A 23,902-nucleotide genomic window follows, 5' to 3' on the forward strand; every position below is an offset into this window, starting at 1 on the left:
CTACAGCTTCAGTTTTATATGCAGAAACGATTCGTCCTCTGTGTCAGCAGAGTGAGAAGTTAGGATGAGGAATGATGAAGGGTGGGGCAAGAGAAGAAGGGAGGAGGGTGGAGCAGAGCTGGTTATAGTTGCTGCGTCAGAGCACTGGCAGCAGACGGTCAGCTGACTCTTCATTCGCTCGCTGCAGTCGCCTCCTCCTCGTCCTCCTCCCCCTCCTCCTACTCCTCCTCCTCCTGAAGCTCAGATCTGTCCCAGTCCTCCACTCCTGCCTCGCTCCGTCTGGAATGTGTGTTTGCTGATCGGACAGAATGGAAAACTCTGTGGAGAAGAAGGAGCCGGAGACCAAGCCGTGGAAAGAGCAGGGTACACCGCCACCTGTCTGTGTGTGTGTGTGTGTGTGTGTGTGTATGCGTTCCTTCAGTTTCCTTGCTGACCAATCTGATTAATGATTATTAATCGGGAAGGATGAGGATCGTGGAGCTTCTTAAAGTAGGAATTGAAAGTTTGAGCTGAGAGCAGGTTTGTTTCATGCGTTGTGGCCTCTGGATAGAGGACTGCTGGGGGACTGCTGGGGGGACTACTGGGGGGACTGCTGGGGGGATTGCTGGGGGGTCATGGAGTGGCTGAGGTGGGTGTGGGGGGGGTCAAAGTTCTCTGTGACTGTGGATTTTTCCGGACTGTGTTCAGGTGTGGTTTTTGCTGCAGCTCCAGGACCTTTGCACAGTCAGCCTGACAGACACTCTGACCAAAGGTGGATGGGGGGGGGGTGATGTTGCCAGGCTGCTCTCTGATTGGCTCGTGTGTTGGGAAATGCTGATGAGCTGAAGGAGAGCCGCAGCTCGGGGTTCAGGTTGTTTCTGTTCCTCAGACTGAAGAACTGAACGAGTTTTAGTGGAAACAAGATGTAAAAAATATTTGCCCTAATTCATCTGATCAGTTTTAGAGGTCTAGTATTGATTATTTACTTCAGCTCTCTGCAGCTCAGAAAGTCTTTGATCTTTCTGAATAATCAATAATCAACCCAACAGAAACCTTCTCTACAGATTGATGAAGCAGCTGATCAATCAGCTCTCATGTCGTCAGTAACATCTCTGTGTCAGCTGATCAGCTCGGCCTAAACTTGCTGAGAGAAGCAGCTGATTGATCACAGACTGTATTGATTAACCCTTAAAGCTCCAGCAGGTCTCCCCGAGCTCCATCTCCTCCACCAGCAGCGGTGGTGTGTAGCTCTGTGGGGTAAATGTGATGGATATTTTAACCTTTAACTGATCTACGGAAGTTTTCCAGACATTTCTATCCTGTCCAGGAGGTTTACAATCCAGCCACTAAATGTAGTTTTATTCAGAGACTCTATCTGGTAAATCCACAATGATCCATGATAACAGCTTTATTTAACACATTTCACCATAAAAACATCACCATCACTACTATGTTGCTAAGAGACCTCTATTTAGACCTGGACATGATGATGAAGCCACTTCCTGTCAGTCTTTCCACCAATCAGAGAGCTTAGATTGACGGTAACGTCCAATCAGGAGCAGCCAAAGATCAACCAGTGAGCAGAAAGTTCTATGTGTGTGTGAAAAGAAGAAAAATAATGCTCCTCTATGGCTGGAATAAAGCCAAGAAGACGTTTCTGATGCACGGTGGCGCCACAAAGCAGCTGAGCTGGAGTTGGTTTAGTGAGGATAGCAGGTAAATAGTAGCAGGAATAACTGGAAATGAGGAAAAAGTGGAAACATGGAAATAGTTTCTGTTGTGTGTTTGTTTCAATAACAATATTTTTCTCCTGAAAGCCAAAACTTGAGAGAACGATGAGATGAGAAAAGGTTTGGTCACTGTTGGTCTGTGTGTTATTTCTACAAAGTTCTGTTAGTAATAAATTCTGCTTTCTTCTTCTGGTCGACCTTTATGCTGCTACATCTATTCATACATTCATTTTACATCATTTACCTCCCAGTCTGACAGCTGAGAAACATCATGTCTTCATTTCCAGATTCATTTGGAAAATGACACCATATTATATTTATTTGTACTGATTAATCTCATGCAGCTTTGTTGGTTCCTACCTGGTTTCTCACATGACTTTTTCAGCTTTGACTGGTTTTCTCACCAATAGAAATGGTTTCTGTTGTTCATGAGCAGCTGATTTCGTTCAGTTTGTTTTTGACATCTTCAGGAAGTTCCTGAAACATTGTCTGAGGCCTTCATGCCTTTAGCCGAGTCATCTGGTTCCCGTCGGCGTTTTCTCATGCTGCTGTCTGCTGATCCTCACGTGCACGCTGCCGTGCACTGGTCTGAGGCTGCAGTGCTGTTGTCACCCATGTGCACACTGAACTCTGTACGAGGAGGGTGATGCTGCAAGCTGCACTGTGACTCAGCAGGACTGGGAGCGTGGTTGTTGGTAGTAAAACCGTCGGCTTCACACTCCTCGGCTTCTCTTGGTGGCTGCATGGGTCCATGCAGGTAGAACTCAGCTTAAATGTGGTCCTGTTTCACACAAACTAGAATAAGCTGACAGAAAGCAGCTTTTTAATGTTTTTACTGCCTGAGAGAAGGATTGATGTGGATTGATGGATGGATGGACGGATGCGTGGGTGGATGGACGGATGGATGGACTGATGGACGGATGGGTGGATGGATGGATGGGTGGACAGGTGGGTGGGTGGATGGATGGATGGACAGATGAGTGGGTGGATGGACGGATGGGTGGATGGATGGACAGATGGGTGGGTGGATGGACGGATGGATGGGTGAATGGGTGGATGGATGGATGGGTGGGTACATGGACGGATGGATGGATGGATGGAAGGACGGATGGATGGACGGACGGATGGGTGGATGAATGGACGGATGGATGGGCGGGTGGATGGACGGATGGATGGATGGACGGGTGGGTGCATGGATGGACGGATGGATGGGTGGGTGGATGGATGGATGGACGGATGGATGGGTGGGTGGATGGACGGATGGATGCATGGATGGGTGGATGGACGGATGGGTGGATGGATGGATGGGTGGATGGATGCATGGATGGATGGACGGATGGGTGGATGGATGGACGGACGGGCGGGTGGATGGACGGATGGATGGATGGACGGGTGGGTGCATGGATGGACGGATGGATGGGTGGGTGCATGGTTGGACGGATGGATGGGTGGGTGCATGGATGGACGGATGGGTGGACCTGCAGGTTTTCCTCCTTTCGTTCCTTTCTTTTTACATACTTTTTTCCCCACTTCTCTTCTTCTACTTCTTCCTCTACTACTTATTTTATTGTAATTCTACTTATTTTTCCTCTTCTTGTACATTTTCTACTTTTATTTCTTTTTCTTCTGCTTTTGCTTCTGCAAATACTACTTCTACTTTTTCTTCTAGTTCTTCTGTAGTTGCACCAGCTGAAGCATTAGATTAGAGCCTGACAGATGTTATATTCTTTGGAACAAATCAAATTTTTTTTCCATTTCCTGAATTGATTTATTAGCTGATATTTAGCCTATTTTTAGAGATATTTAGAGACTCATTATAAACGTCATGTTTTAACCAGAAGTTTAGCCCTGCAGAGTTTACTGCCATGAAGCCAGCTAACTCCAGCTGGTTAGCTGTGATGCTAACAGCAAGTTAAAAACCTCTCCAAACATGTTCCACGTGTACATTCATGTGTCACTCATCCGTTGTTAAAATAGCTAACTAGCAACTTCAGCTAACTGTTAGCTAAATCCGTTTAGTTTGCTGTCTACCTGAAGAGGTGAGACATTCCGGTTTCGTCTAAACACATATTTTTTTTAGCATCGTGTCTTAAAATGTTTGCTAACACCAAAAATGGTTGAAACAAAAATAAGAACATAAAGAGAAAATTAAAAGCTTTCGCTGTTTGCATCCCGCATTGATGAACTTTCTGTATCAGACATTGTGTGGAGATGAGCTTTAGCTGCAGCTTCTAGCCTCGTTCGTCCTCAGCACTCCGCCTCTGACATGAAGGGACGTCCGTTTGGACTCGGGCGTTTTCACCATCGATGTCCGAGATGTCAAACACCAAAATGTTCAACAGCTGACCTTGAAACGGTCAGATCAGCTGCTCATACAGCTCACGTCTCTGAAACATCTCCTCAGGCCGAGGGTTCGATCCTCAGCAGAGTCTGAGCTGCAGCTCTCCCAGCATGCACCTGGGCAGCCTGCCGTCCCTTTTATGGACCGTAAAGAGGAGCAGGTCTTGTTAATCGTCCGATTCGTTACTTTCAACTGGTTGGATTTGAATTCTTGACTTCTCTTATCTGGAGGCAGCACCTACCTTTTACAGCCTGCTTATGCAACACGTCTCCACCCTCCTGCACCAACCTTTCACACAGATGCAACACTGGTTCAGCATTATTCAGCTCTGTTATCTCTGCCAGCGTCGGAGCTCAGAGGATGATATCTGTGGAGAAATCAGCCTTCATGTTGTTGGCAGTTTAATCTGGAACTGGACCAGATCTCCAGTTTGCAGACAAATGGACCAGAAATCTAAAATAAAAAGGAAGCTGCGTCACAAATGGAAGCTACTAAACATCTTCATTCGTCCAGTCAGAGCTCAAATGTAATATTTTAGTTGTTTTATCTAAAGGTGGAGCAACAATCTCGCTTTTAAATATGACAAAATATCCAACTCTGTAGAAGAATGTTTAAATGAAACTGCAAGTAAATGTTTCACTGTCGCACATCAGCTGAAGTTCCCCAGTTTACCTGCTCAGGTGACGAGCAGCTGGACTTTAAGGGTTAGAGTCAGCTGTCCATGTCATTGGCTCAGTCTTGACCTGGTTTGTCATACCTGACTCAGAGGAGGTGTGGCCTTTTTTCCTGCCTCCTTTCCAAAATAACAAAATAAATTAAGTATATCTTCACAACTACAAGAAGTGTTACAATAAAGATTTGAATTACTGTGTCCAGTAAATTTACCTGGAACACAGAAAATTGACATTTCAGTGTCTGCCTATACCCCCACTAGAGCGAAGATAACCTTTGAATCCTGAGATTAGCCCAGTTTATCTAGGAATCAATAAAATAATGTCTGATGAGGAACTGTGCAAAAGTAGAAGCTAAAAACGTTTTAATAGAGGTGGACTCACCTAAATGTGCCATTTGACTTTCCCCAGTGGAAAATTAATTAGACTTCACAGATAAAAATCTTGGTTACTCATTGGTTGACATTCATGATTGACAGCTTGATCGACCAATTACAGTCCAGGGACGCCACTTTCCTGCAGAACTCTGGGAACGAGTCGTGGGCGGTGCTTGGTGGTGTTTTTAGATGCAGATGTGACACTTTCCTCTCTCACGTCCACATGTTCATATTCAGAAACACGGATAAAGCTGCTGGTGTGTGTACATCAGCTAGCATGAAGGAACGCTGTGATTGGTCAAAGTTGCATTAAAGTTGTGGTGATTGAATGAATTTGAATTCCTAGAGGGGTCACACCAAATGGGAGGCCTGTAGTCTTCATGGGGTGTAGGTTACAGTTTCAGCCACTAGAGGACGCTGCTTCTGTACCTGACAGCTTACAATATTTTGCAAACAGATATAACTTTATTAGATAACATCCATTAAAAAAACTCTTATATAAAATTAGGTTTTTGTATTTCTTTTCGTGGCCTGTTTGGAGGTTGTTTCTTTATTTTTGCTATGAGGAAAGCAGACACGTTTTTGGTTGTGGTTTCTTATAATTTTTCTTTTTAAATATTTTTTCTACCAAGTAAACTGGCGTGATATAATAAATGAAACTAACGCTTTGGTTTATTTGGATATTTACATATTATTTGTTTTAAATGAAAGAAATATATAATTCTTAAATTAATTTCTGAATCAGCGGTGCATCCGTGCAGTCCGAGCTGCGCATGCGCGCCCCCTCCCCCGCGTGTCTCACCTCTCCTCTGCCAGGCGGAGCCGCCGTCCTGCTCCTGCATGCTTAGCGGAGGTTCAAGATGGACGCTAAACAGGGTTAGTCTGGTTCTGGTCTTTTGTCTACCCTCCATCTCTCCTCTTTCACGCGTCTGAATTTGTGTGCCCGCGGCGGTATCTGCATGAGCGCCGGGAACGACGCCGCGTTTGGTCCGGGCAGACTCGATGTGGATCGGCCCGCTTGCGGAGGTCATGCCGGACTCTTTGACGTTTGGTTGCCGTCGTGAGATGTGAACTCTTAGCGGGGGGTCTGTCAGCATCCTGGGGAGGATGATAAAATGCTTAGAGACTGATCATGTCAGAGAGGGAGGATTAAAACGTAGCGGGCGGTGACATGAGATCAGCGACCGGGGGCAGAGAGCTGTGATGCGGCTCTATTTTTAGCAGCCGCCGGCGCTGTTAGCACGCCTGCTACCATATGTAGCCAGGCGGCCACATTTGGACTGCGGGCCCCCCTTCTCTCTCTCTCTCTCTCTCTCTGTGTGTGTGTGTGTTTTAGTTGTTGATTGGCCTGACATCCACACAGTTGCTCTCTGTGAGCTGCAGCTGGTGCCGGTAGAGCTAACATGGAGTTAGCATGATGATAGAAAAGCTGGCTGTCAGCGCCCACGTGAATGACCGATAAGCAAAAATCCTCCGTGTTTTTTTGGTGTTTCTAATAATTTAGTGTGAATAGCTTCCATTGAAGCTGCTGACCGAGTGTGTGTAGAGAAACCTGCTGATCAGGAGTCAGAAATCACTTGATAATTTATTAGCCTCATAATGAAGTCACTGTCAACTCACAAGTGAATATATCAATTTTCTAAAGTTATTAATATAAAAATAATTTAATATGATAATTTAGTTCAGATTAATGTAGTTTAACTTAGATTTTTGTCATATCAACTATTTCTGTATGTTGGGCTGAATGTGTTGTGTAATGACCGGTTCTTATAAACTGATAAATAGAAAGTATGAGGAGGGATGTGCATGATGATGGTTGCTGCTTCCGGCTGTAGCTGCTGTTTAATGATTCACAGAAACACTGGAAATATTCAGCTTTTATCAGATACTGTCTGAAAGGCGCCATTCATTCAAACTAATAGTTTTTTTCTTCCATGAAAAGTATTTTTAAGAGCTGTGGTGGTACAGGATGAAGAGTAGCAGCGACTCTTCTCATATGATCAGATTTCTGTCGGGTTTAAATCGGATATGCTGCTTTTTGTCTGCATCCACAGCTGAACATTCATGGCTGATTTATCTCTAGAACTCTCACATTTAGCTTTCCAGTCTGCAAACTGCAGCTTATTCCTTCTAATCCTGCAGATAAGAATCGATTGTTCGCTTATAACCGATAAGTTTTGTTCTTTAAAGTGTCCTGCAGTCAGTTTCCTCGTATTTTTGGACACCACCTTGCTGCAGAAAATCTTATTAAAGGTTTTCTTCCTCATAAGCTCTTTTATTGGCTGTGAAGCCGTTTTCTGGTAAACTTTGGTCGGCTGCCAGCCGTGTTGTGGCCGGTTGGCCAGCAGCACCTCCGCAGAGCAGCTTAACTGGCTCTCAGGCCTCGGTTTGCACGTTGCAGCCCGTCAGCGGGCGGTCGTGATGTGGGCTGCACGCCCTCCTCAAACACCCGGTCCCGTGTGAGATCTGGTTGTCGTGGCAGAAGCTTCGGTGGATTTGAGCTCTCGGTCTGAAAGAACGGCATGTCTGCAGGAGACTCGTCCCCTGACCTGCCAGGAATTCCCTGCTGAAATATAAGTGAGTTCAGAGCTCAGCTGTCTCAGAATCCGACCCCCTCCCAGGATCTTCACCACCATCTGAGGGTGGAGGCGCTTGTCAGGGTTGTAGTTTTTATTGTTTTAGTCATTAACAGAATAAATGTGCAGCTTGTAAACATACAAGCTGCATATCTCCGGCCTGGTAGAAGCATCCGTCAGACCGTTCAGGTGAGAATCTGCAGGGTAGAAACAAAAGAAATGTCTGGAACAAGGGTGCCAAACATACGGCCTGGGGTCCAAAAATGGCCCACCAAAGGGACCAGTCTGGTCCAGGGAATAAATTTAGTTTATGTCAGGAGGAGAACTTGTTCCATCTGTCTGAGTTAAGACATGACTTGAGTTTGTATGATGAGCTGAGTCAGTTCAGGTGGTCAGGATTACTACACACATGTGGAAATGGACACGTATGTACAGCGGTCCCTTGTTTATTGTGGGGGTTACATTCTGAAAACACCCCGCAAAATGACGACCTTATTCATTTTTCACAATTCAAATGCATGTTAAGGCCTAATTATCCCTCCTCAGTGTTTGTAGACTTTTCCCAAACTATGATAAACATTTTAACATTCTCACACACTTTATACACACTCAGAAGCCTACATATGTTTAATAACCTGAATTTCTTAATAATTTTTTACCCCGTAAACTATATTAGAGCTTCTCTGCTGGCGCTCGTCTGTAACGTGGTTTTTCAGAGTGAAGAACATGGTTATGGGACGTTTCTCCTTTTTTCTGGGCGATAACGTTCTTCTGCGCCGACAACTGAACTGATGAGCGGCGCATCAAGGGTCCCATCGATACCGAATCGATATGAAACACAATCAAGAAACAAAGCACAGCGGGCGATTCCGACAGAAAAAAAAGTTTAAATAGCATTTACATAAACTTAAATATGCTGCGTAGTAAAAAAAATCAGCCAGAAGAAGCAGGAGATGAACCGCGATACGCGACGGACCTCTGTGCATTTAAAATCACTTCTAGATCTGAAGCCTGGATTTTCCCTCCAGATACCTGGAATAAAATGTAAATGTGAAATATGTAAAACATAAAATAAATAAAAATTCAATCAAGTAAATAAAAATAAAGATAAAAATGTAATTTGAAAAATGTTAGATTTTTATATATTTTGAAAATAGCAAAAACATGATTTATTTCAAACATATAAAATAAATAAATACAAAAATGAAAAGCAGAAAAGAAAAATGTGGTTCCAGCAACTTATTTTTCAATGTGTGATTTATAAAAAAATCTCATTTATGCATAAACATTCATCTTTAAATAAGACTTTCTGAAGTAAAAACTGTAATAGATGTGGAAGCTTGTTTTCACTGGAAAGGTTTAGTAATCCTCTGTGATGCCTTCACTTTCCACCCGTGGCTTCGGGGAGGAGAGTGAAGGTGGAGGCGACCCAGATGAGGACGTTGTGAGTCAGACGCTGATGTGGTTTCCTGCTGCGGGGGTCTGACAAAGCGTGGGACCTCTGACCCCCCAGCAGGAAGTTTCTAGACGCTCTGAGTCCACTTGAAGAGAATGAATACAGCTGCGGTTAAAATGGCGTTAAACGGATTCTCCCTGAGGACCTTGAACGTCACACACATTCAGACTGCGTCACATTTAAGGAACCCAGAACCCGTCCGTGGTTTCTGTCCATCCCATGAAGCTCACGCGAGTCCTGATCTCATCACAGTAATTGGAATCAGAGCACAGATGAAATCCTGAGTCTCATGTTGCATGCCTGTCCTCCTGCAGTGGTGGATCTCCTCTACTGGCGTGATGTGAAGACCACGGGCGTGGTGTTCGGCGCCAGCCTGCTGCTGCTCCTCTCGCTGACCATGTGCAGCATCGTCAGCGTCTGCTCCTACATCGGCCTGGCGCTGCTCTCCGTCACCATCTGCTTCAGGATATACAAAGGCATCCTGCAGGCCATCCAGAAGTCCGACGAGGGTCACCCCTTCAAGTAAGTACGGACGAGGCCGGACGCCCGGCGTCCAGCACCGGCTCGGCTTTCTGCTCCTCATGTTGGTTTAAAAAGGACTGGGTTAAAACCGTCCTCCCTCCCCCGGAGGAGGAAATACAGAAAGCCTTTTTAGTACAGAGGAGGCCGGCTGGGACGTCGTTGCTTTTTAGATCAAAATGATTTCCAACCACATAAATTTTAACAAAAAACAACAAAAAATTCTTCTTCTGTGACTTAAGGAGACAAAGTAAACAGACTTTTCTCTTTTAGGAAGAACAATCTTCTTAATCTAGAAAAATAGTTTTCTAAAACTTATCTCTTTGTAATTTAAAATGGTAAAAATATCTCATACATACAATTATTTTAATACATTTTAATCTTTTTTAATTTGATATATTCAATTTTGAAAAATGATCTCATTAATTCACAAGAACCAGATTTTTATTTAAAGCACAAAAGACCAATTTTGTTCTTTTTTAGATTTTTATTTACTTTCATTTTTACTAAATGTCCTTAATTCAGAGAAATGGCTTTTTGTTTATTTTATGAAATTGTATTTTTGTTTATCTCTTTAATTCAGAAAGTTTAAACCCCGCTAGATCTCCAGCATCCTGGAGCTCCATCTCCTCCACCAGCAGCGGTGGTGTGTAGCTCTGTGGGGTAAATGTGGTGGATATTTTACCCTTTAGCTGATCTACGGAGGTTTTCCAGCATTTCTATCCAATGATCCATGATAACAGCTTTATTTATCACATTTCACCATAAAAACATCACCATCACTACTATGTTGCTAAGAGACCTCTATTTAGACCTGGACATGATGATGAAGCCACTTCCTGTCAGACTTTCCACCAATCAGAGAGCTTAGATTGACGGTAACGTCCAATCAGGAGCAGCCAAAGATCAACCAGTGAGCAGAAAGTTCTATGTGTGTGTGAAAAGAAGAAAAATAATGCTCCTCTATGGCTGGAATAAAGCCAAGAAGACGTTTCTGATGCGCAGCATAAATGAAAGCTTGAGCACTTTTTCATTAAAGTTTAACTCTCCTTGTTCTTCTTCTCAGGCAGTACCTGGACCAGGAGGTGGCGCTGTCTGAGGACCTGGTCCACAAGTACAGCGACATGATTCTGGCCAAACTCAACAAGACCATCGGGGACCTGAGACGCGTGTTCCTGGTGGAGGACCTGGTCGACTCCATCAAGGTGAGGAGGGTTTTTATATTGCAGCGTCATGTTTAACGTGTTTTCATGCTCGTGTCTTCTCTGAAGTTTGCCGTGTTGATGTGGATCCTGACCTACGTCGGTGCCTTGTTCAACGGGCTCACTCTTCTTATTCTGGGTGAGGAGCTTTTCCCACAATGCACTGGGATTCTGCCTTTGTCCCCGTCTGGTTTGAAATCAGGCTGTTAAAGTCAGCTGTTGTTCTCCTGCAGGTCTGGTCGGAGTGTTCAGCTGCCCCATCATTTACGAGAAACACCAGGTAGGAGCCGCTTTTACCCACAATGCACCACGCAGCAGGTTTCTGTGGCAGCGACTCTGACGTGTGCGACTCTGTTTTCAGGCTCAGATCGACCACTACCTGGCGCTGGTCAACAGCCAGATCAAAGACGTCGTCGGAAAGTAAGTTTGAACTTTTTAACTCTTACTAACTTTAAATGAGGTCATGTGACTCACTGATCAGGACGGCGGGAACGCCTCTCTGGAGCTTTAACTCTCTTCTGATTGGTCACTGCTGTGTTTTCTAGATTTTATGGTCATGTGACATTTACACTCGAGCTCAAATGGCAGATTTCAGTCTGTTTTCACTGGTCATGTGATCTGGTACTGGTTCCGCGTCCCGGTACTGGTTCTGTGACCCGGTACTGGTTCTGCTGCTCATTCCTGTTCTCTGACCTGCAGGATCCAGGCGAAGGTTCCTGGGATGAAACGAAAGACGGAGTGAAGGGACGGAAAGTGAGAGTTTGGATTCAGGAAGTCCTGATGTGGCGGGAGGGAAGGAGGAAGAGGGGGGGGGGGGGTATATGAAGGAAGGCTGGAGGAGGAGAGGGGGGGCTGGCGTGGACGCAGCCCTTCTTACTGTATTTGTCACAATAATAAACACTTTTTTTCCAGTTCAGAATTCCTTTTGTTGTGTGTTTCCTGGAAAAGTTGCGCCACCAAAGTCGGCTGGACGGCATTCCAGCTCCCCTTCTTTCTTTTTCATTTTTTTTTTCAAGTTTGAAATGTTTGTTTCTGTGAGGCTTCAATCTCCCAGAAACGCGTTTAGAATGCGGATAAGCCCCGCCCCCTCCCACCTGGTGGGGGGTCAGGAGCTCCTCCAGCCGGTCAGGTGGTCGTTTCGTGTTCTTTGTCCCTGCCTGCGATCAACTCGAGCAATGAGGGTCGTTTCCAGCTGGCGAGAGCTGCCGCTGAGGAAGACGAGCGGCGGCTCTTCGCTGGTTTTTTGGGATTTTTTTTTTTTTTTTTTTTTTTTTTTTTTTGTGCACTTTGAGGTTTTTGGGATATTTTTTTTTATTTTTTTTTCTTGTCCCTGAAGCTTCGAGCTCGTTCCTCGGTCAGCTGGTTTCGCCTTGACGCGACGAACGCCGTCTGTGACTCCTGATGAGGTGGCGGGGGAGGGGAGGGGGTGTTGTACTAAAAATCTCTTCATTGCTTCTGAGTAACTGTAGCTAGAAACATCTAGAAACCTTTTTGGCAGACAAATGAAACCCATTAACTTCATGTCATCGCAGCTGTCTCGTAGAAACTCTGGAAAACGTTTACATTCATCTGGAAAATGTACAAATAAAAACCAATCATACTGTCTGTGGAGCCGATATCTTCATGAAGTTGCAACTTAACGTGACTTTTGGGAAACTTTCAAGCATCTGTTTGTTATGCAAGTATAATTGTGAATGATAAACTTCTTCATACTTAAATTGTGACGATAAAAAGCTTCCAGCTGGGAGCCGTGTTTGTGGAATGCATTGTGAGATGTAAACAGTTATCAATAAAGCTTCTAGAAGAAGAAAGCTCCGCCTCCTCGTCTGTCTGCTGTTTATTCCCTGTCCAGCATCATGACTGCAGAATGGTTTTGGTCTTTTTGGATATAAAGCTCCCCTTGATACTCCAGTATTACTCTTTAATAATAATCTTTACGGCCCACCACCTCCGGGCACACACAGGTTACTGACCACACATACACCTATATCCTCCCCCACTTCCACTCATCCTGGTATACACACACGTATACAAACCTCTCAGTCTGACTCCTAAACACACCCCAGCTCTCCCCCTATGATCCCTCCTCAGCACCCCCCTCCCCCAGGCCATACCAGACACCATGCACCAACCCACCCCGTGGCAGCACACCTGGGCAGGCCCAGACCCCCCGCACCAACCGACCGCCCAAGAGAGAGGGCCCCCCCCCCCCCCAGGCACCAGAGCCCCCGCCCCAGAACAGGCTGGCCCAGGGCCGGACACCCACGACATGAGATGTCCCCAACCGCAGACCCCCCACAGCCCCCAACAGGGCTGGACACACAGCCACCCGCAGAGCGGAGCAGCCCAGATCCCCTCCATGGGAAACCAAGAAGGACCTGCAGCCATCAGGCACCCTGCCAACATCCAGCCCCCCAAAGCAACAAGGTGACAGTCCTCCACCTACACTGAGTGATGGAGGTAATCACGGGGTGCCAGAGGGAGTGAAATGCAGCTAACTGGTTCGTTGAGGAGGCAGACGTTAACTCAGTACTGACGTGATTCCTAAAAGATGTTCTAGAAGTTTAGTGCTGCTGATTCCATTTGGTGAAGTGAGAATATTAAATGACAGGAAGTTTCCATTTTCTGTTATATGTTCTGTTTTATTCCTTTATTTTTCCATTGAGTGAAGTTAATCAGCTTTTTGTTTTGCAGGATGTCAGGGTTGTTCCAGATGGGTGGAACTTACATGGAAAAAGCTTTTAAAACACTGATGTGTTTTGATGGTTGAGCTGATGAATGGCAGGTCAGAGATAAACACATCCTCACACAATGCTTGCTCTACATCTAACCATGTTTCATCCAGACTGCTAGGTTTAAGCCATTTGGAGATATACTGCAGCTTGTTAGCTAAGAAAACATGATTAAAGTCGGGTAGCTCCGATCCGCCTCTATCTTTAGTCTGTTGTAAAGTTTTTAGACTGATACGTGATGGCTTATTTTTCCATAAAAATTTAGATATATGTGAGTCCAGTGACTTAAACCAGCTGGAGGATGGTTTAGTGGGTATCATTGAAAACAGGTAGTTTACTTTAGATAGAACCATCATTTTAACTGTGGCAACCCTCCCCATGAGTGATATGGGTAAGCGCCTCCACCGTGAGAGATCATCCTCTATTGCTTTAAGTAGCTGGACATAATTTAGCTTTGTTAGTTCTGATAACCTGGGGGAAATGTTTATGCCTAGATATCTAATGTTTCCAGACTGTATTGTAGTATTGGGTATGTTTTGTAGGTCACAGTTGATGGGCATAATAATAGTCTTAGACCAGTTAATAGAGTAGTCAGATATTGGTGAGAATGTGTTAATAAGTGTGATTGTCTGGGGGAGAGATGTCGGTGAGTTCTGGAGGAAAAGTAATACGTCATCAGCATAAAGACTTATCTTGTGTTCTATATTTTTGGCATGGATTCCTTTAATCTCTTTATTTTGTCTTATGGCAGCAGCTAGGGGTTCAATAAAAATAGCAAAGAGTGATGGAGAAAGCGGGCAGCCCTGTCTGGTTCCTCTCTGCAAACAGAAGCTTGGAGAAGTTTGATCATTGGTCTTCACACATGCATTTGGGTTGTTATATAATATTTTTATCCAATCTATGAAAGATGACCCAAACCCAAATTTCTTTAATGTTGCAAATAGGGTTGCAACGATTAGTCTGCGTAGTCGACAATAAAATAGTCGACAACGAATTTACCCAACTATTGTCCGGAAAAAAAAAAACAGAGTGAGACATCGTCTTCTTTTCCTATCTCTGCTGAGAGTTGCACATGGGCAATAAAGTCTGCCAGGGGAAAAATATGGCGGCCGACTAGGGAGCAAAACGACGTAGAGGACGTCAAAAGTCTGAAATAACTTCACGTTAAACTTATAAAATAAATTAAATATATGTGAGATTTGTAAAGCGGACCTTGTGTACCACGGAAGAACGTCTGCAATGCTCGAACATTTAAAGACGAGGAACGTCAGACTTACATAACAACCTCATGCAAGATTTCAAAGCTGAAAGTGAAATAAGAGTCATTTAATAATGATGATACATAATCCGATTGGTCGACTAGTCATTTAATAGTCGGTGACTAATCGACTATCAGAATAATCATTAGTTGCAGCCCTAGTTGCAAATAAAAATTTCCAGTTTACTCGGTCAAATGCTTTTTCTGCGTCTAAAGAAATTACTGTGGATTCCAGGTTATGTAGAGTAGAATAATCTATGATGTTAATTAATCTACGCATGTTAGTAGAGGAATGTCTACCTTTAATAAAGCCTGTTTGGTCAGGATGTATTATTAGAGGGGTTATTTTTTCTATTCTTCTGGCCAAAGCTTTGCTAATTATTTTGAGATCTACATTTATTAATGAAATTGGACGGTAACTGGATGGAAGTGTCGGGTCTTTACCTGGTTTTAATAGTAGAGTAATATTGGCTAGGTTCATATTTGAAGGTTTTTTTGTTTTTCCCTTATTTCTAATATCATATTGTAGAAAGTGGGTGTCCAGAACTCTTTATAAAATTCTGCTGGGTAACCATCTGGACCTGGGTCATATGGTCCAGATGGTCCAGGTCCAGATGGTCCAGCATATGGTTGGGCATATGCTGGAGAGCTTCATGGAGTTCAACAAATGAAAGAGGCGAATTCAAGAAAAATTGTCATGTTTTAATTGTGGAAGATTAATGTTACTAAGAAATTTATCAATATTGTCATCTGTTGTGGTTAGTTGTGATGTATATAATGTTTTATAGAATTCTTTGAAAGTGTTATTTATCTTGTCAGGGTCGTGGCTGATGTTTCCTTCTGGATCTCTGACAGAGGAGATGGTTGTTTTCTCCTTATTTGTTTTTAACTGATTAGCCAGGAACCTTCCAGATTTGTTGCCATGCTCAAAATTCTCCAAGTGAAGTCTTTGCACCAAGAATTGTGTCTTTTTATCTATTATTTCATTAAATTCAAGTTTAGCTTTCCTTATAGCATTTAGTATGTGTTCTTCTGGGGGGACATGGTAAGCTCCTCTAAGGATTTAATTCTGAGTTTTAACTCTGAAATTCTCAAAGTTTCCTTCTTTTTCTTATGAGAAGAAAAGGAAATTATATTCCCTCTCATTACTGCTTTTCCTGCTTCCCAAAGAACACACACTGAAGTTTCTGGCAAGTTGTTGTTTTTCTAGATATAAGGACCATTCTCTTTTAAAGTAGCTGATAAACTCAGGATCTTTAAGTAGTGACGTATTAAATCTCCAGTTTCTAGCTGCTGGTTTATTGCTCTTACTTCTCAGAGTGAATGATACTGGTGCGTGATCACTAATGCAAATAGGATGGATCTTGATTTCTGACATGTCATTCATCAGCGAGCTGCTAGTTAAGAAATAATCTAATCTAGAATAGGAATGGTGGACTGAAGAGAAGAAGGTGTATTCTCTTAGTGTGGGATGGTGAGAGCGCCAAACATCACAGAGACCAAAATCCTTCATGTACTGTTTTACAGTTTCTGAGGATTTCCAGACTCGATGAGCTCCTGTGGTACTATATAAGTCACCTCCTGTAATTAGTGTGTTATCTGAGTGACCATAGAGTGAGGTAAAGAGGGAAGAAAAGAAGGAGGGTCATCAACATGTGGACCAGATATATTTGCAATAGATAACATTTAGAATAGATAATGTAACTATTATAAATCTGCATTCTGGATCTGTGGTTGTGTTATCAATGTCAGAGTTTAACCTTAAGAGTTGCTGCTCCTCTCTGCCTACAATTATAACAAGCTAGGGCTGGACAATAATTCAATATCAATAAGTAAGTGAGTAAGTGATGACGTACACCACAGACACGGAGCCGACCAATGAGCCCGACCAAGCCCAGCAGCAGCTGGCTCTGCTCAGCGCGAGGTAGAAGGCTAGGCTAGGCTAGGCTAGGCTAGGCTAGGCTAGGCTAGGCTAGGCTAAGCTCCAACGCTGCTAGTGTTAGCTACCAAACAAGTGCTCGTGTCCATAATGCAAATGTGACTGAACAAGCTTCTACAAGCGAAGCGAACGCAGATGAAATAGTTGATAAGAGAGGAAAGACTAACTTGATGGTACGGAAGTGGATTGGCTCAGTGTCGCCAACTTAGAGACTTAGTCCTGTTTGATTTCACTCCCTTCTATCGACTTTTTTTTTTTTTTTTTAAAGCAACTAGATGGATTTCCTCCTGGTGGGAAACAGGACTCTTCACCGGTCCGGATCTCTCTCGGATATTGGTTGTTTACCCTGAAGTTTGCCCCCTTCAGTTGGCGGCCCTGGTTCTTCACCTGCTCCTTCTGTTTGAAGCTGACGAACTTGGCTAGAATCTTGGTCTGTTGGACCTGGGGTTCCTCCCGCCCAGACGATGGACTCTGTGAAAGGAGATGGTTTTCACCGTTTCCTCTGGGAGCTTCAGGTGAGCCTGGATGAAGGTTTTCACCGTGGTCTTGGGGTCCTCCGTCTGCAGATACCAGATTCTCTCTCATGCTCCGCACCTGCAGATGGATCACTGTTTCCTTCATCTTCTTGTTTTCCTCAACCCCTCGGTGAGGGATTTTACAGACTCTCTGAGGCCGGCGTTCTCTGCAGCGAGGGTTTCCACCTGCTTCTGGCTGAATTCCAGTTATTCACGTAACACCTGGAACTCCTTGTGGAGAATCTCCACCAGGCTCAAACTTCTGAGTTTCTTGTCTGTGCAGATCAAAACGTCGTTGAGTCGTTCCCTGGTGGTGAAATCCAGGTGAATCCTCGTTTCGCTGTCTCTTGGCCTTGGATGAGGGTTGATGTCTGGTTTGGCTTTCCCCATCTTTCCTTTTGTGACCTCACAATGGGAAACAACCACTATCCCGGTAGTAGATTCTGTCATTGATCATGAGTGGACAGGCACCACTCATGATCATTTAAAGGTTCAGACACAGAAACAGCCCATTCTCATTAGAGCCACTAGAACTGGTTTTGGAACGGCTGAGATGAAAGACCAAGGCTGAATTTGGAGTAATACACTTTGAAAACTGTTGTTGAACTCCTGATACCCACATGAAATTGTTGAAAAAAATGTATAATATGGGACCTTTAAAGACACTATTTTCCTACTTTCAGGAATTTTTAGATTAGACTGGCAATAAAAATGGAGATACTTATACAAAATGTGGCTTTGAACATTTGCCAAGGATGAAGATAAAGAACAATGAACAGCTGAACTTCCAGCTCATCAATCCAGCACAGGGGTTTCACCTTCACTGCGCTTGACCAATGATGGTGTAGGTGTGGCCTGACCTCTCTGCTGCATTGAGTGCACCAGTGACCCTTACTGCAGAGGATATAATGCGTCCGGGTGAATGTGTCCCACTCATGATGTCTGAAGTTCTGTTTCCATCTGGACTTTACAGAAAAAACTGCTTTTTAGTGGCAGAGTACAACCCCTGGCAAAAAGTATGGAATCACCAGTCTTGGAAGAGCGCTCATGCAGCTGTTTTGTTGTGTAGAAGAAAATCAGATCATAAACATGACACAAAACTCTAGTCATTCCAAATGGCAACTTTCTGGCTTTAAGAAACAATAAAAGAAACAACGAAAAAACATTGTGGTAGTGAGAATAGGGTACTTTTACTGACCAAGCACAGGGAAAAAAATATGGAATCACTCAATTCTAAGGAAAAAAATATGGAATCAGTCTATTTTCACAACCAAAAACAAAATTCTAACACCATTAATACTTAGTTGCACCACCTCTGGCTTTGATAACAGCTTTCAGTCTCTGAGGCATGGATTTGACGAGTGACAAACAGTATTCATCATCAATTTGGCTCCAACTCTCTTTGATTGCTGCTGCCAGATCAGCTTTGCAGGTTGGAGCCTTGGTATGGACCATTTTTTTCAACTTCCACCACAGATTCTCAATTAGATTGAGATCCGGACTATTTGCAGGCCATGACATTGACTTTATGCGTCTTTCTTCAAGGAATGCCTTCACAGTTTTTGCTCTATGGCAAGATGCATTGTCATCCTGGAAAATGATATCATCCCCAAACATCTTTTCAATTGATGGGATAAGAAAACTGTCCAGAATGTCAGTGTAAACATGTGCATTTATTGAGGAAGTGACAACGGTCATTTCCCCGGTGCCTTTACCTGACATGCAGCCCCATGTCATCAAGGACTGTGGAAATTTTAATGTTTTCTTCAAGCAGTCCTCTTCATAAATCTCATTGGAACGGCACCAAACAAAAGTTCCAGCATCATCACCTCCAAAGCAGATCCGTGATTCATCACTGAAGATAACCTTTATCCAGTCCTCCACAGTCCATGACTGCTTCTACATAGCCCATTGTAGTCTTGTTCTTTTCTGTTTAGGTGTCAATGATGGTTTTCGTTTTGCTTTCCTGTATGAAAATCTCATTTCCTTTAGGCGATTCCTCACAGTGCGGTGACATACACTGACTCCAATTTCCTCCTATTTGTTTTTCATTTGTTTTGTTGTGCATTTTCTGGTTTTAAGACATATTTCCTCAAGTTTTCTGTCTTGACGCTTGGATGTCTTTCTTGGTCTACCAGTGCGCTTAGCTTGAACAACCTTCCCATGTTCCTTGTACTTGGTCCATATCTTAGACACAGCTGACTGTGAACAGCCCACATCTTTGGCAACATTGTGTGTAGATTTACCTTCTTCAAGAAGTTTTATTATCCTCTGTTTTGTTTCAAGTGACATCTCCTGTGTGGGAGCCATGATTCATGCCAGCCCCCTTGGTGAAACAGGTCTCCAAGGTGTGGTCACAGGTGTGGTTTTAACTGCAGACTAACAAGCAGATCTAATCTGAAGCAGGTGCTCATTTAGGGAAAGGAAGTTGACTGGGTGACCCCCCCCCCAAAACCAGACTGATTCCATATTTTTTTCCCTGTGCTTGGTCAGTAAAAGTAACCTTTTCTGACTACCACAATGTTTTTTTGTCGTTTCTTTTATTGTTTCTTAAAGCCAGAAAGTTGCCATTTGGAATGACTAGAGTTGTGTGTCATGTTTGTGATCTGATTTTGTTCTACACAACAACTGCATGAGCGCTCTTCCAAGACTGGTGATTCCATACTTTTTGCCAGGGGTTGTATTAGAGCAATAATAATAAGAGAGAAAAAAACCTACATAGTTTTTTTGGTCTGTATACTTATATACGTTTTTCCTTGTTTTCCTTCTCATCTTCTGTTTTGTTTTTTTCTCGTCTTTTTCCCCCTTTTTCTAGGGAGGGTTCATTAACTGATAAAGTTTTAAAAGTATAGAGCCTTCACCCCAACTTCTTTCCCTTTTTAACTTGCTACATCTTTCTCTTTTTTTTTCTTAGATAAAGCTGCCTGGTTTAAATTCAGTTCTCTCCTAGAAGAGTCCTCAGTTTGGGCATTTTGCTTTTTCTTGAGCTGTCTCACGATGTCTTGCTCTTTATTTTTTTTTCTTTGTAGATCTGGAGAATAATCATAGTCGAAGAAGATGAGTTTGCTTTGAAAGAGTACTTCTTTTTGACGCCATGCTTGCTTTATGACCATTTTGTTGAGGCAGCTCATTATCATGCTGAAGGAGATGTCTGAGCGCCCTCTGGTGGAGGACTGCCACATCTTCATCCATTAGATGATTTGTGGTGGAAAAATTACATTTTTTAAATGAAAAATTAAGTTTTCTTTTAGCTAGCAAACATCTGCGTGACGACTGAAAAATTACCACAAACCTGAAAGAACAAGATTTTCTCTTTGTACATATTATTGCCTGTAAGCAACTTCTGTTAACCATTTGCTAGCTAACGTTCAGTAGCATGTAGACTAACATAAAGCTAGTGTTGTATGAGCTGATGCTAATGAGACAAACAGATGTTTAGAAGCATATGTGGAGATATTTCCTTAATCATTTCCACAATTTTATAAATAAATAAATACTTGTGTCATGCTGTCGGCTAACTGTGTTAGCCACATTAGCTGTAAGTCTGTGCTACGTTTAGTGGTGCAGCAGTAAAAAAGGTCCCACCTCAAACGGTTTCCTGCTTCACCTCCCCAATGTTGTTTAGGCTGTTTGTGGCATGAACCGGTATGAACTGGTTTAACACCAGCACTCAGATGCCTGCTCTGGGTCATGGTAGACTGATGACATGCTAGCCTCCGTGTGAACCAGAGCGGAGCCATAGTACGGTTGTTTCTGGTGGTTACTCCTTCTGAGTCAAACGTTGCTCAGCTGCTGCAGCTCATTGATGAGAACGTTTTCCTTTTTAACGTCACTGGTCCCACAACAGAATGTGTGTGTGTGTGTGTCTAGACAATAAATCAACAAACAGGTGTGTCTCTTCTAATGTTTTCTTCTCTTCATCTTTACACAGACTCTTTGACACTTTTCACAACAGTTAATATTCATCACAGAAAACTCATCCACACATAACATCAGGCATAAATGACGTAGATATTCCCATAAATATTCTTTTTTGTGTAATTTTATGAGCACAATGCTTTGGATGTTTTTAAAACAAAAAGCAGCAGCAAAGAAAAATGCTTTTCTTTTTTCTTCTGTCCATTCAGGATGAACATTCAGTATAGCACCAGAGTACAAAATAAGTCCAAACATGGATAAAAAAATAAAATGCAGCATATGAAATCCCGTCCCCCTTTAAATTAAACTAAACAAACAGGTAGAAAGATCCAGAAAGGCACTTCAGTGTGATGATGTCCAGATGCAGCGAAGACTCTCTGACATGACGAGAGGTTCATGGGTTTTCACTGATGCGCAAAACAAGAAATTTCAGTAAACATGAAACTGAGTCCATCAAATGTTTCCAGTCAGGATTAAATCTCATCTTATCTTTGACCAGAGGCGTCTTCTTACCCTTCATTTACTCAGACTGATCCCAACTGTCACCAGTTCAACTCTAGAATCCAGCGTTTTTAAATGTTTTTTGAATATTTGTGGTTTTTATGCCTGATTTTCTGGTTTGATCTTTAACAAACTTTTTCCTGAACAGGTAAACGGAGGTCGTGACTGTTCAGTTTGGTGGAAAACAGCAGCTTCTTGAAACTTTTCTGGAAGGTTTGTGTCCAGTGATGAACGACAGGAACAAACCGGAGCAGGTTTCCGACTTGTTCCTGGCTTTTCCAGACGTGGCGGACAGGAGGAGGTGGATGTGCACCAGCTTCAGGTTGGGGCAGTGGTGGGCCACGGGACTAAAGTCTGATTCTGGTCCTCTTTGTCTGTGATGTTTGGTTTCTACGGAGGCCTACAGAGGTCATGTTTGTATGTGGATGAGTGAACAGAGAAGAGATTTGTAAACAGAGTGCAGAGATCAGTAAAGACATAAATTGGTGAGCTGACTGCTGCACAGTGAAGGCGAGATTGAAGATCAGAGTGTGCAGAATCAACATTTAAACCGCCCACTTCCTGTATCTGCCGACGTTCCTCCACCTCTGGGGGCGCTGCGTCTTCCTGCTGCGTCTTCCTGCTGCGTCTTCCTGCTGCGGCTTCCTGCTGCGTCTTCCTGCTGCGTCTTCCTGCTGCGTCTTCCTGCTGCGGCTTCCTGCTGCGTCTTCCTGCTGCGGCTTCCTGCTGCGGCTTCCTGCTGCGTCTTCCTGCTGCGTCTTCCTGCTGCGGCTTCCTGCTGCGTCTTCCTGCTGCGTCTTCCTGCTGCGTCTTCCTGCTGCGTCTTCCTGCTGCGTCTTCCTGCTGCGTCTTCCTGCTGCGGCTTCCTGCTGCGGCTTCCTGCTGGTCTCTGGTGAAGCTGCCGGACTGTAAACATGAGCGTTGTCTCTCAGGCTGTGGAGGCGACTCGCCGCCGACCCGCTCCAGGTCCTTGGTGCTGATAAGGTGCTTCGAATCCCCACGTTTACAGACATTTCCACACAAACACGCTGAAACGAGACTTCAGTCAAAATTCTTACTGCTTCCAGCACATTTTACTTTTAACATTTTTCTGTTGCATTTATGTCAATAAATTAGTTTAATAAGTTATAAAAACGAACAAAAGCAGATTAATAAAAGTTTAGTCGGCCATCGTGTTTATTCAGACCAGGGGTGGCAAACTTTATTTATATTTTCCACACGTGTCCAGCAGGCGTTGTGCTTCTGAAAAGTACGTATGTGCTGTGTTGGCTGTAAATCTCGTCCTGAAGGTCATAATGCAGGTTTCAGCACATATTTTAATCTTCTGTATTGGAACTACGTTAAATCATATCACTCCTGTTTAATTAAATGAAAACAGTAAATAATGAAGTAGAAGTCAGTGGAAGAAGAATAACACTGAAGAATTTAATGCTGTGACGACATGGCCTTTAAAAGATAATATTAACATGTTATTGTTGTTTTTCTAAGTAAACAGTAATAAAAGGACGATGAACGCTGGTTGGAGCGGTGACATTTAGCCTCTTCCTATAAATAATAAAAACAGCGAATTTCACCCTTTTAGTACAAGCACGTCATCAGTATTTTTATATTTAATGAACTTCCTTCTAGAAAATACTATGAAGCTGAAGTGAAACTATTTTTTGGTTTATTAACACATTTACTTATTTAATTTATTTCTCCTTTATATGTTTATTATATGTCATTTGAAATATTTAATTGCGATTGATCTCATATTAATCATAGATTTTTATTTATTGGTTAAATTTTTTTAATACTCGTATTAACATGGGTTGCTTGTTACATGAACTCAGCTCAGATGGGGCCGTATGTTGGACACCCTGCAGCTGTGGTATTGATCCGCCACCGGTTTACCTGCAGTCGTCTCCTCCTGTGCTGATCACGTATTTGTCGTCGTGGGAGAAGCGGATGTTGGTCACGTGGGCTGAGTGGCCGAGGTAGCGCTTGTGTTTGGCCTGAAGGCAGAAACGAGAGAAATACATCCCGTTGGGCTTCAGTTCTTGTTACTGGAGCTTTAACTCAACCCAACTTGATCTTGGTTTCTGAGGGCTTTTCCTAAAGGAAGCATGCAAACTGAAACACCATACTGGGTTCATGTGGAGTCATTTACATGTACAAACTGGAATCTAATTGATAAACTAAACTAAAG

The 23,902-nt window shown here is 43.3% G+C and overlaps 2 protein-coding genes across 8 annotated transcripts in view; one reads left to right on the plus strand and one right to left on the minus strand.

Annotated features, from left to right (window-relative positions):
• The window catches only part of rtn4a (reticulon 4a), a 36,825-nt gene extending 24,163 nt beyond the window's left edge, over positions 1–12,662 (plus strand). For 4 of the 6 annotated variants that reach the window (XM_042009793.1, XM_042009794.1, XM_042009795.1 and 1 more), the window contains 6 exons: positions 9,445–9,652; positions 10,716–10,854; positions 10,921–10,990; positions 11,085–11,131; positions 11,213–11,271; positions 11,551–12,662. In XM_042009793.1, coding sequence (XP_041865727.1) covers positions 9,445–9,652; positions 10,716–10,854; positions 10,921–10,990; positions 11,085–11,131; positions 11,213–11,271; positions 11,551–11,593 — 566 coding nt within the window. In that variant the 3' untranslated portion in view covers positions 11,594–12,662. Of the gene's footprint in view, positions 1–146; positions 364–5,867; positions 5,975–9,444; positions 9,653–10,715; positions 10,855–10,920; positions 10,991–11,084; positions 11,132–11,212; positions 11,272–11,550 lie in introns of those variants that run through there. The other 2 variants (XM_042009797.1, XM_042009798.1) reach the window with 2 other exon arrangements.
• A 9,868-nt stretch (positions 12,663–22,530) lies between these two features.
• The window catches only part of LOC121655562 (echinoderm microtubule-associated protein-like 6), a 100,967-nt gene continuing 99,595 nt past the window's right edge, over positions 22,531–23,902 (minus strand). For both annotated transcript variants that reach the window (XM_042010310.1, XM_042010309.1), the window contains 2 exons: positions 23,608–23,708; positions 22,531–22,742 (listed from right to left, as the gene is read on the minus strand). In XM_042010310.1, the coding sequence (XP_041866244.1) occupies positions 22,718–22,742; positions 23,608–23,708 (126 nt within the window). In that variant the 3' untranslated portion in view covers positions 22,531–22,717. The remainder of the gene's footprint in view (positions 22,743–23,607; positions 23,709–23,902) is intronic.

The sequence above is a fragment of the Melanotaenia boesemani genome, chromosome 16, assembly GCF_017639745.1.
Source record: "Melanotaenia boesemani isolate fMelBoe1 chromosome 16, fMelBoe1.pri, whole genome shotgun sequence".
Taxonomy (NCBI): domain Eukaryota; kingdom Metazoa; phylum Chordata; class Actinopteri; order Atheriniformes; family Melanotaeniidae; genus Melanotaenia; species Melanotaenia boesemani.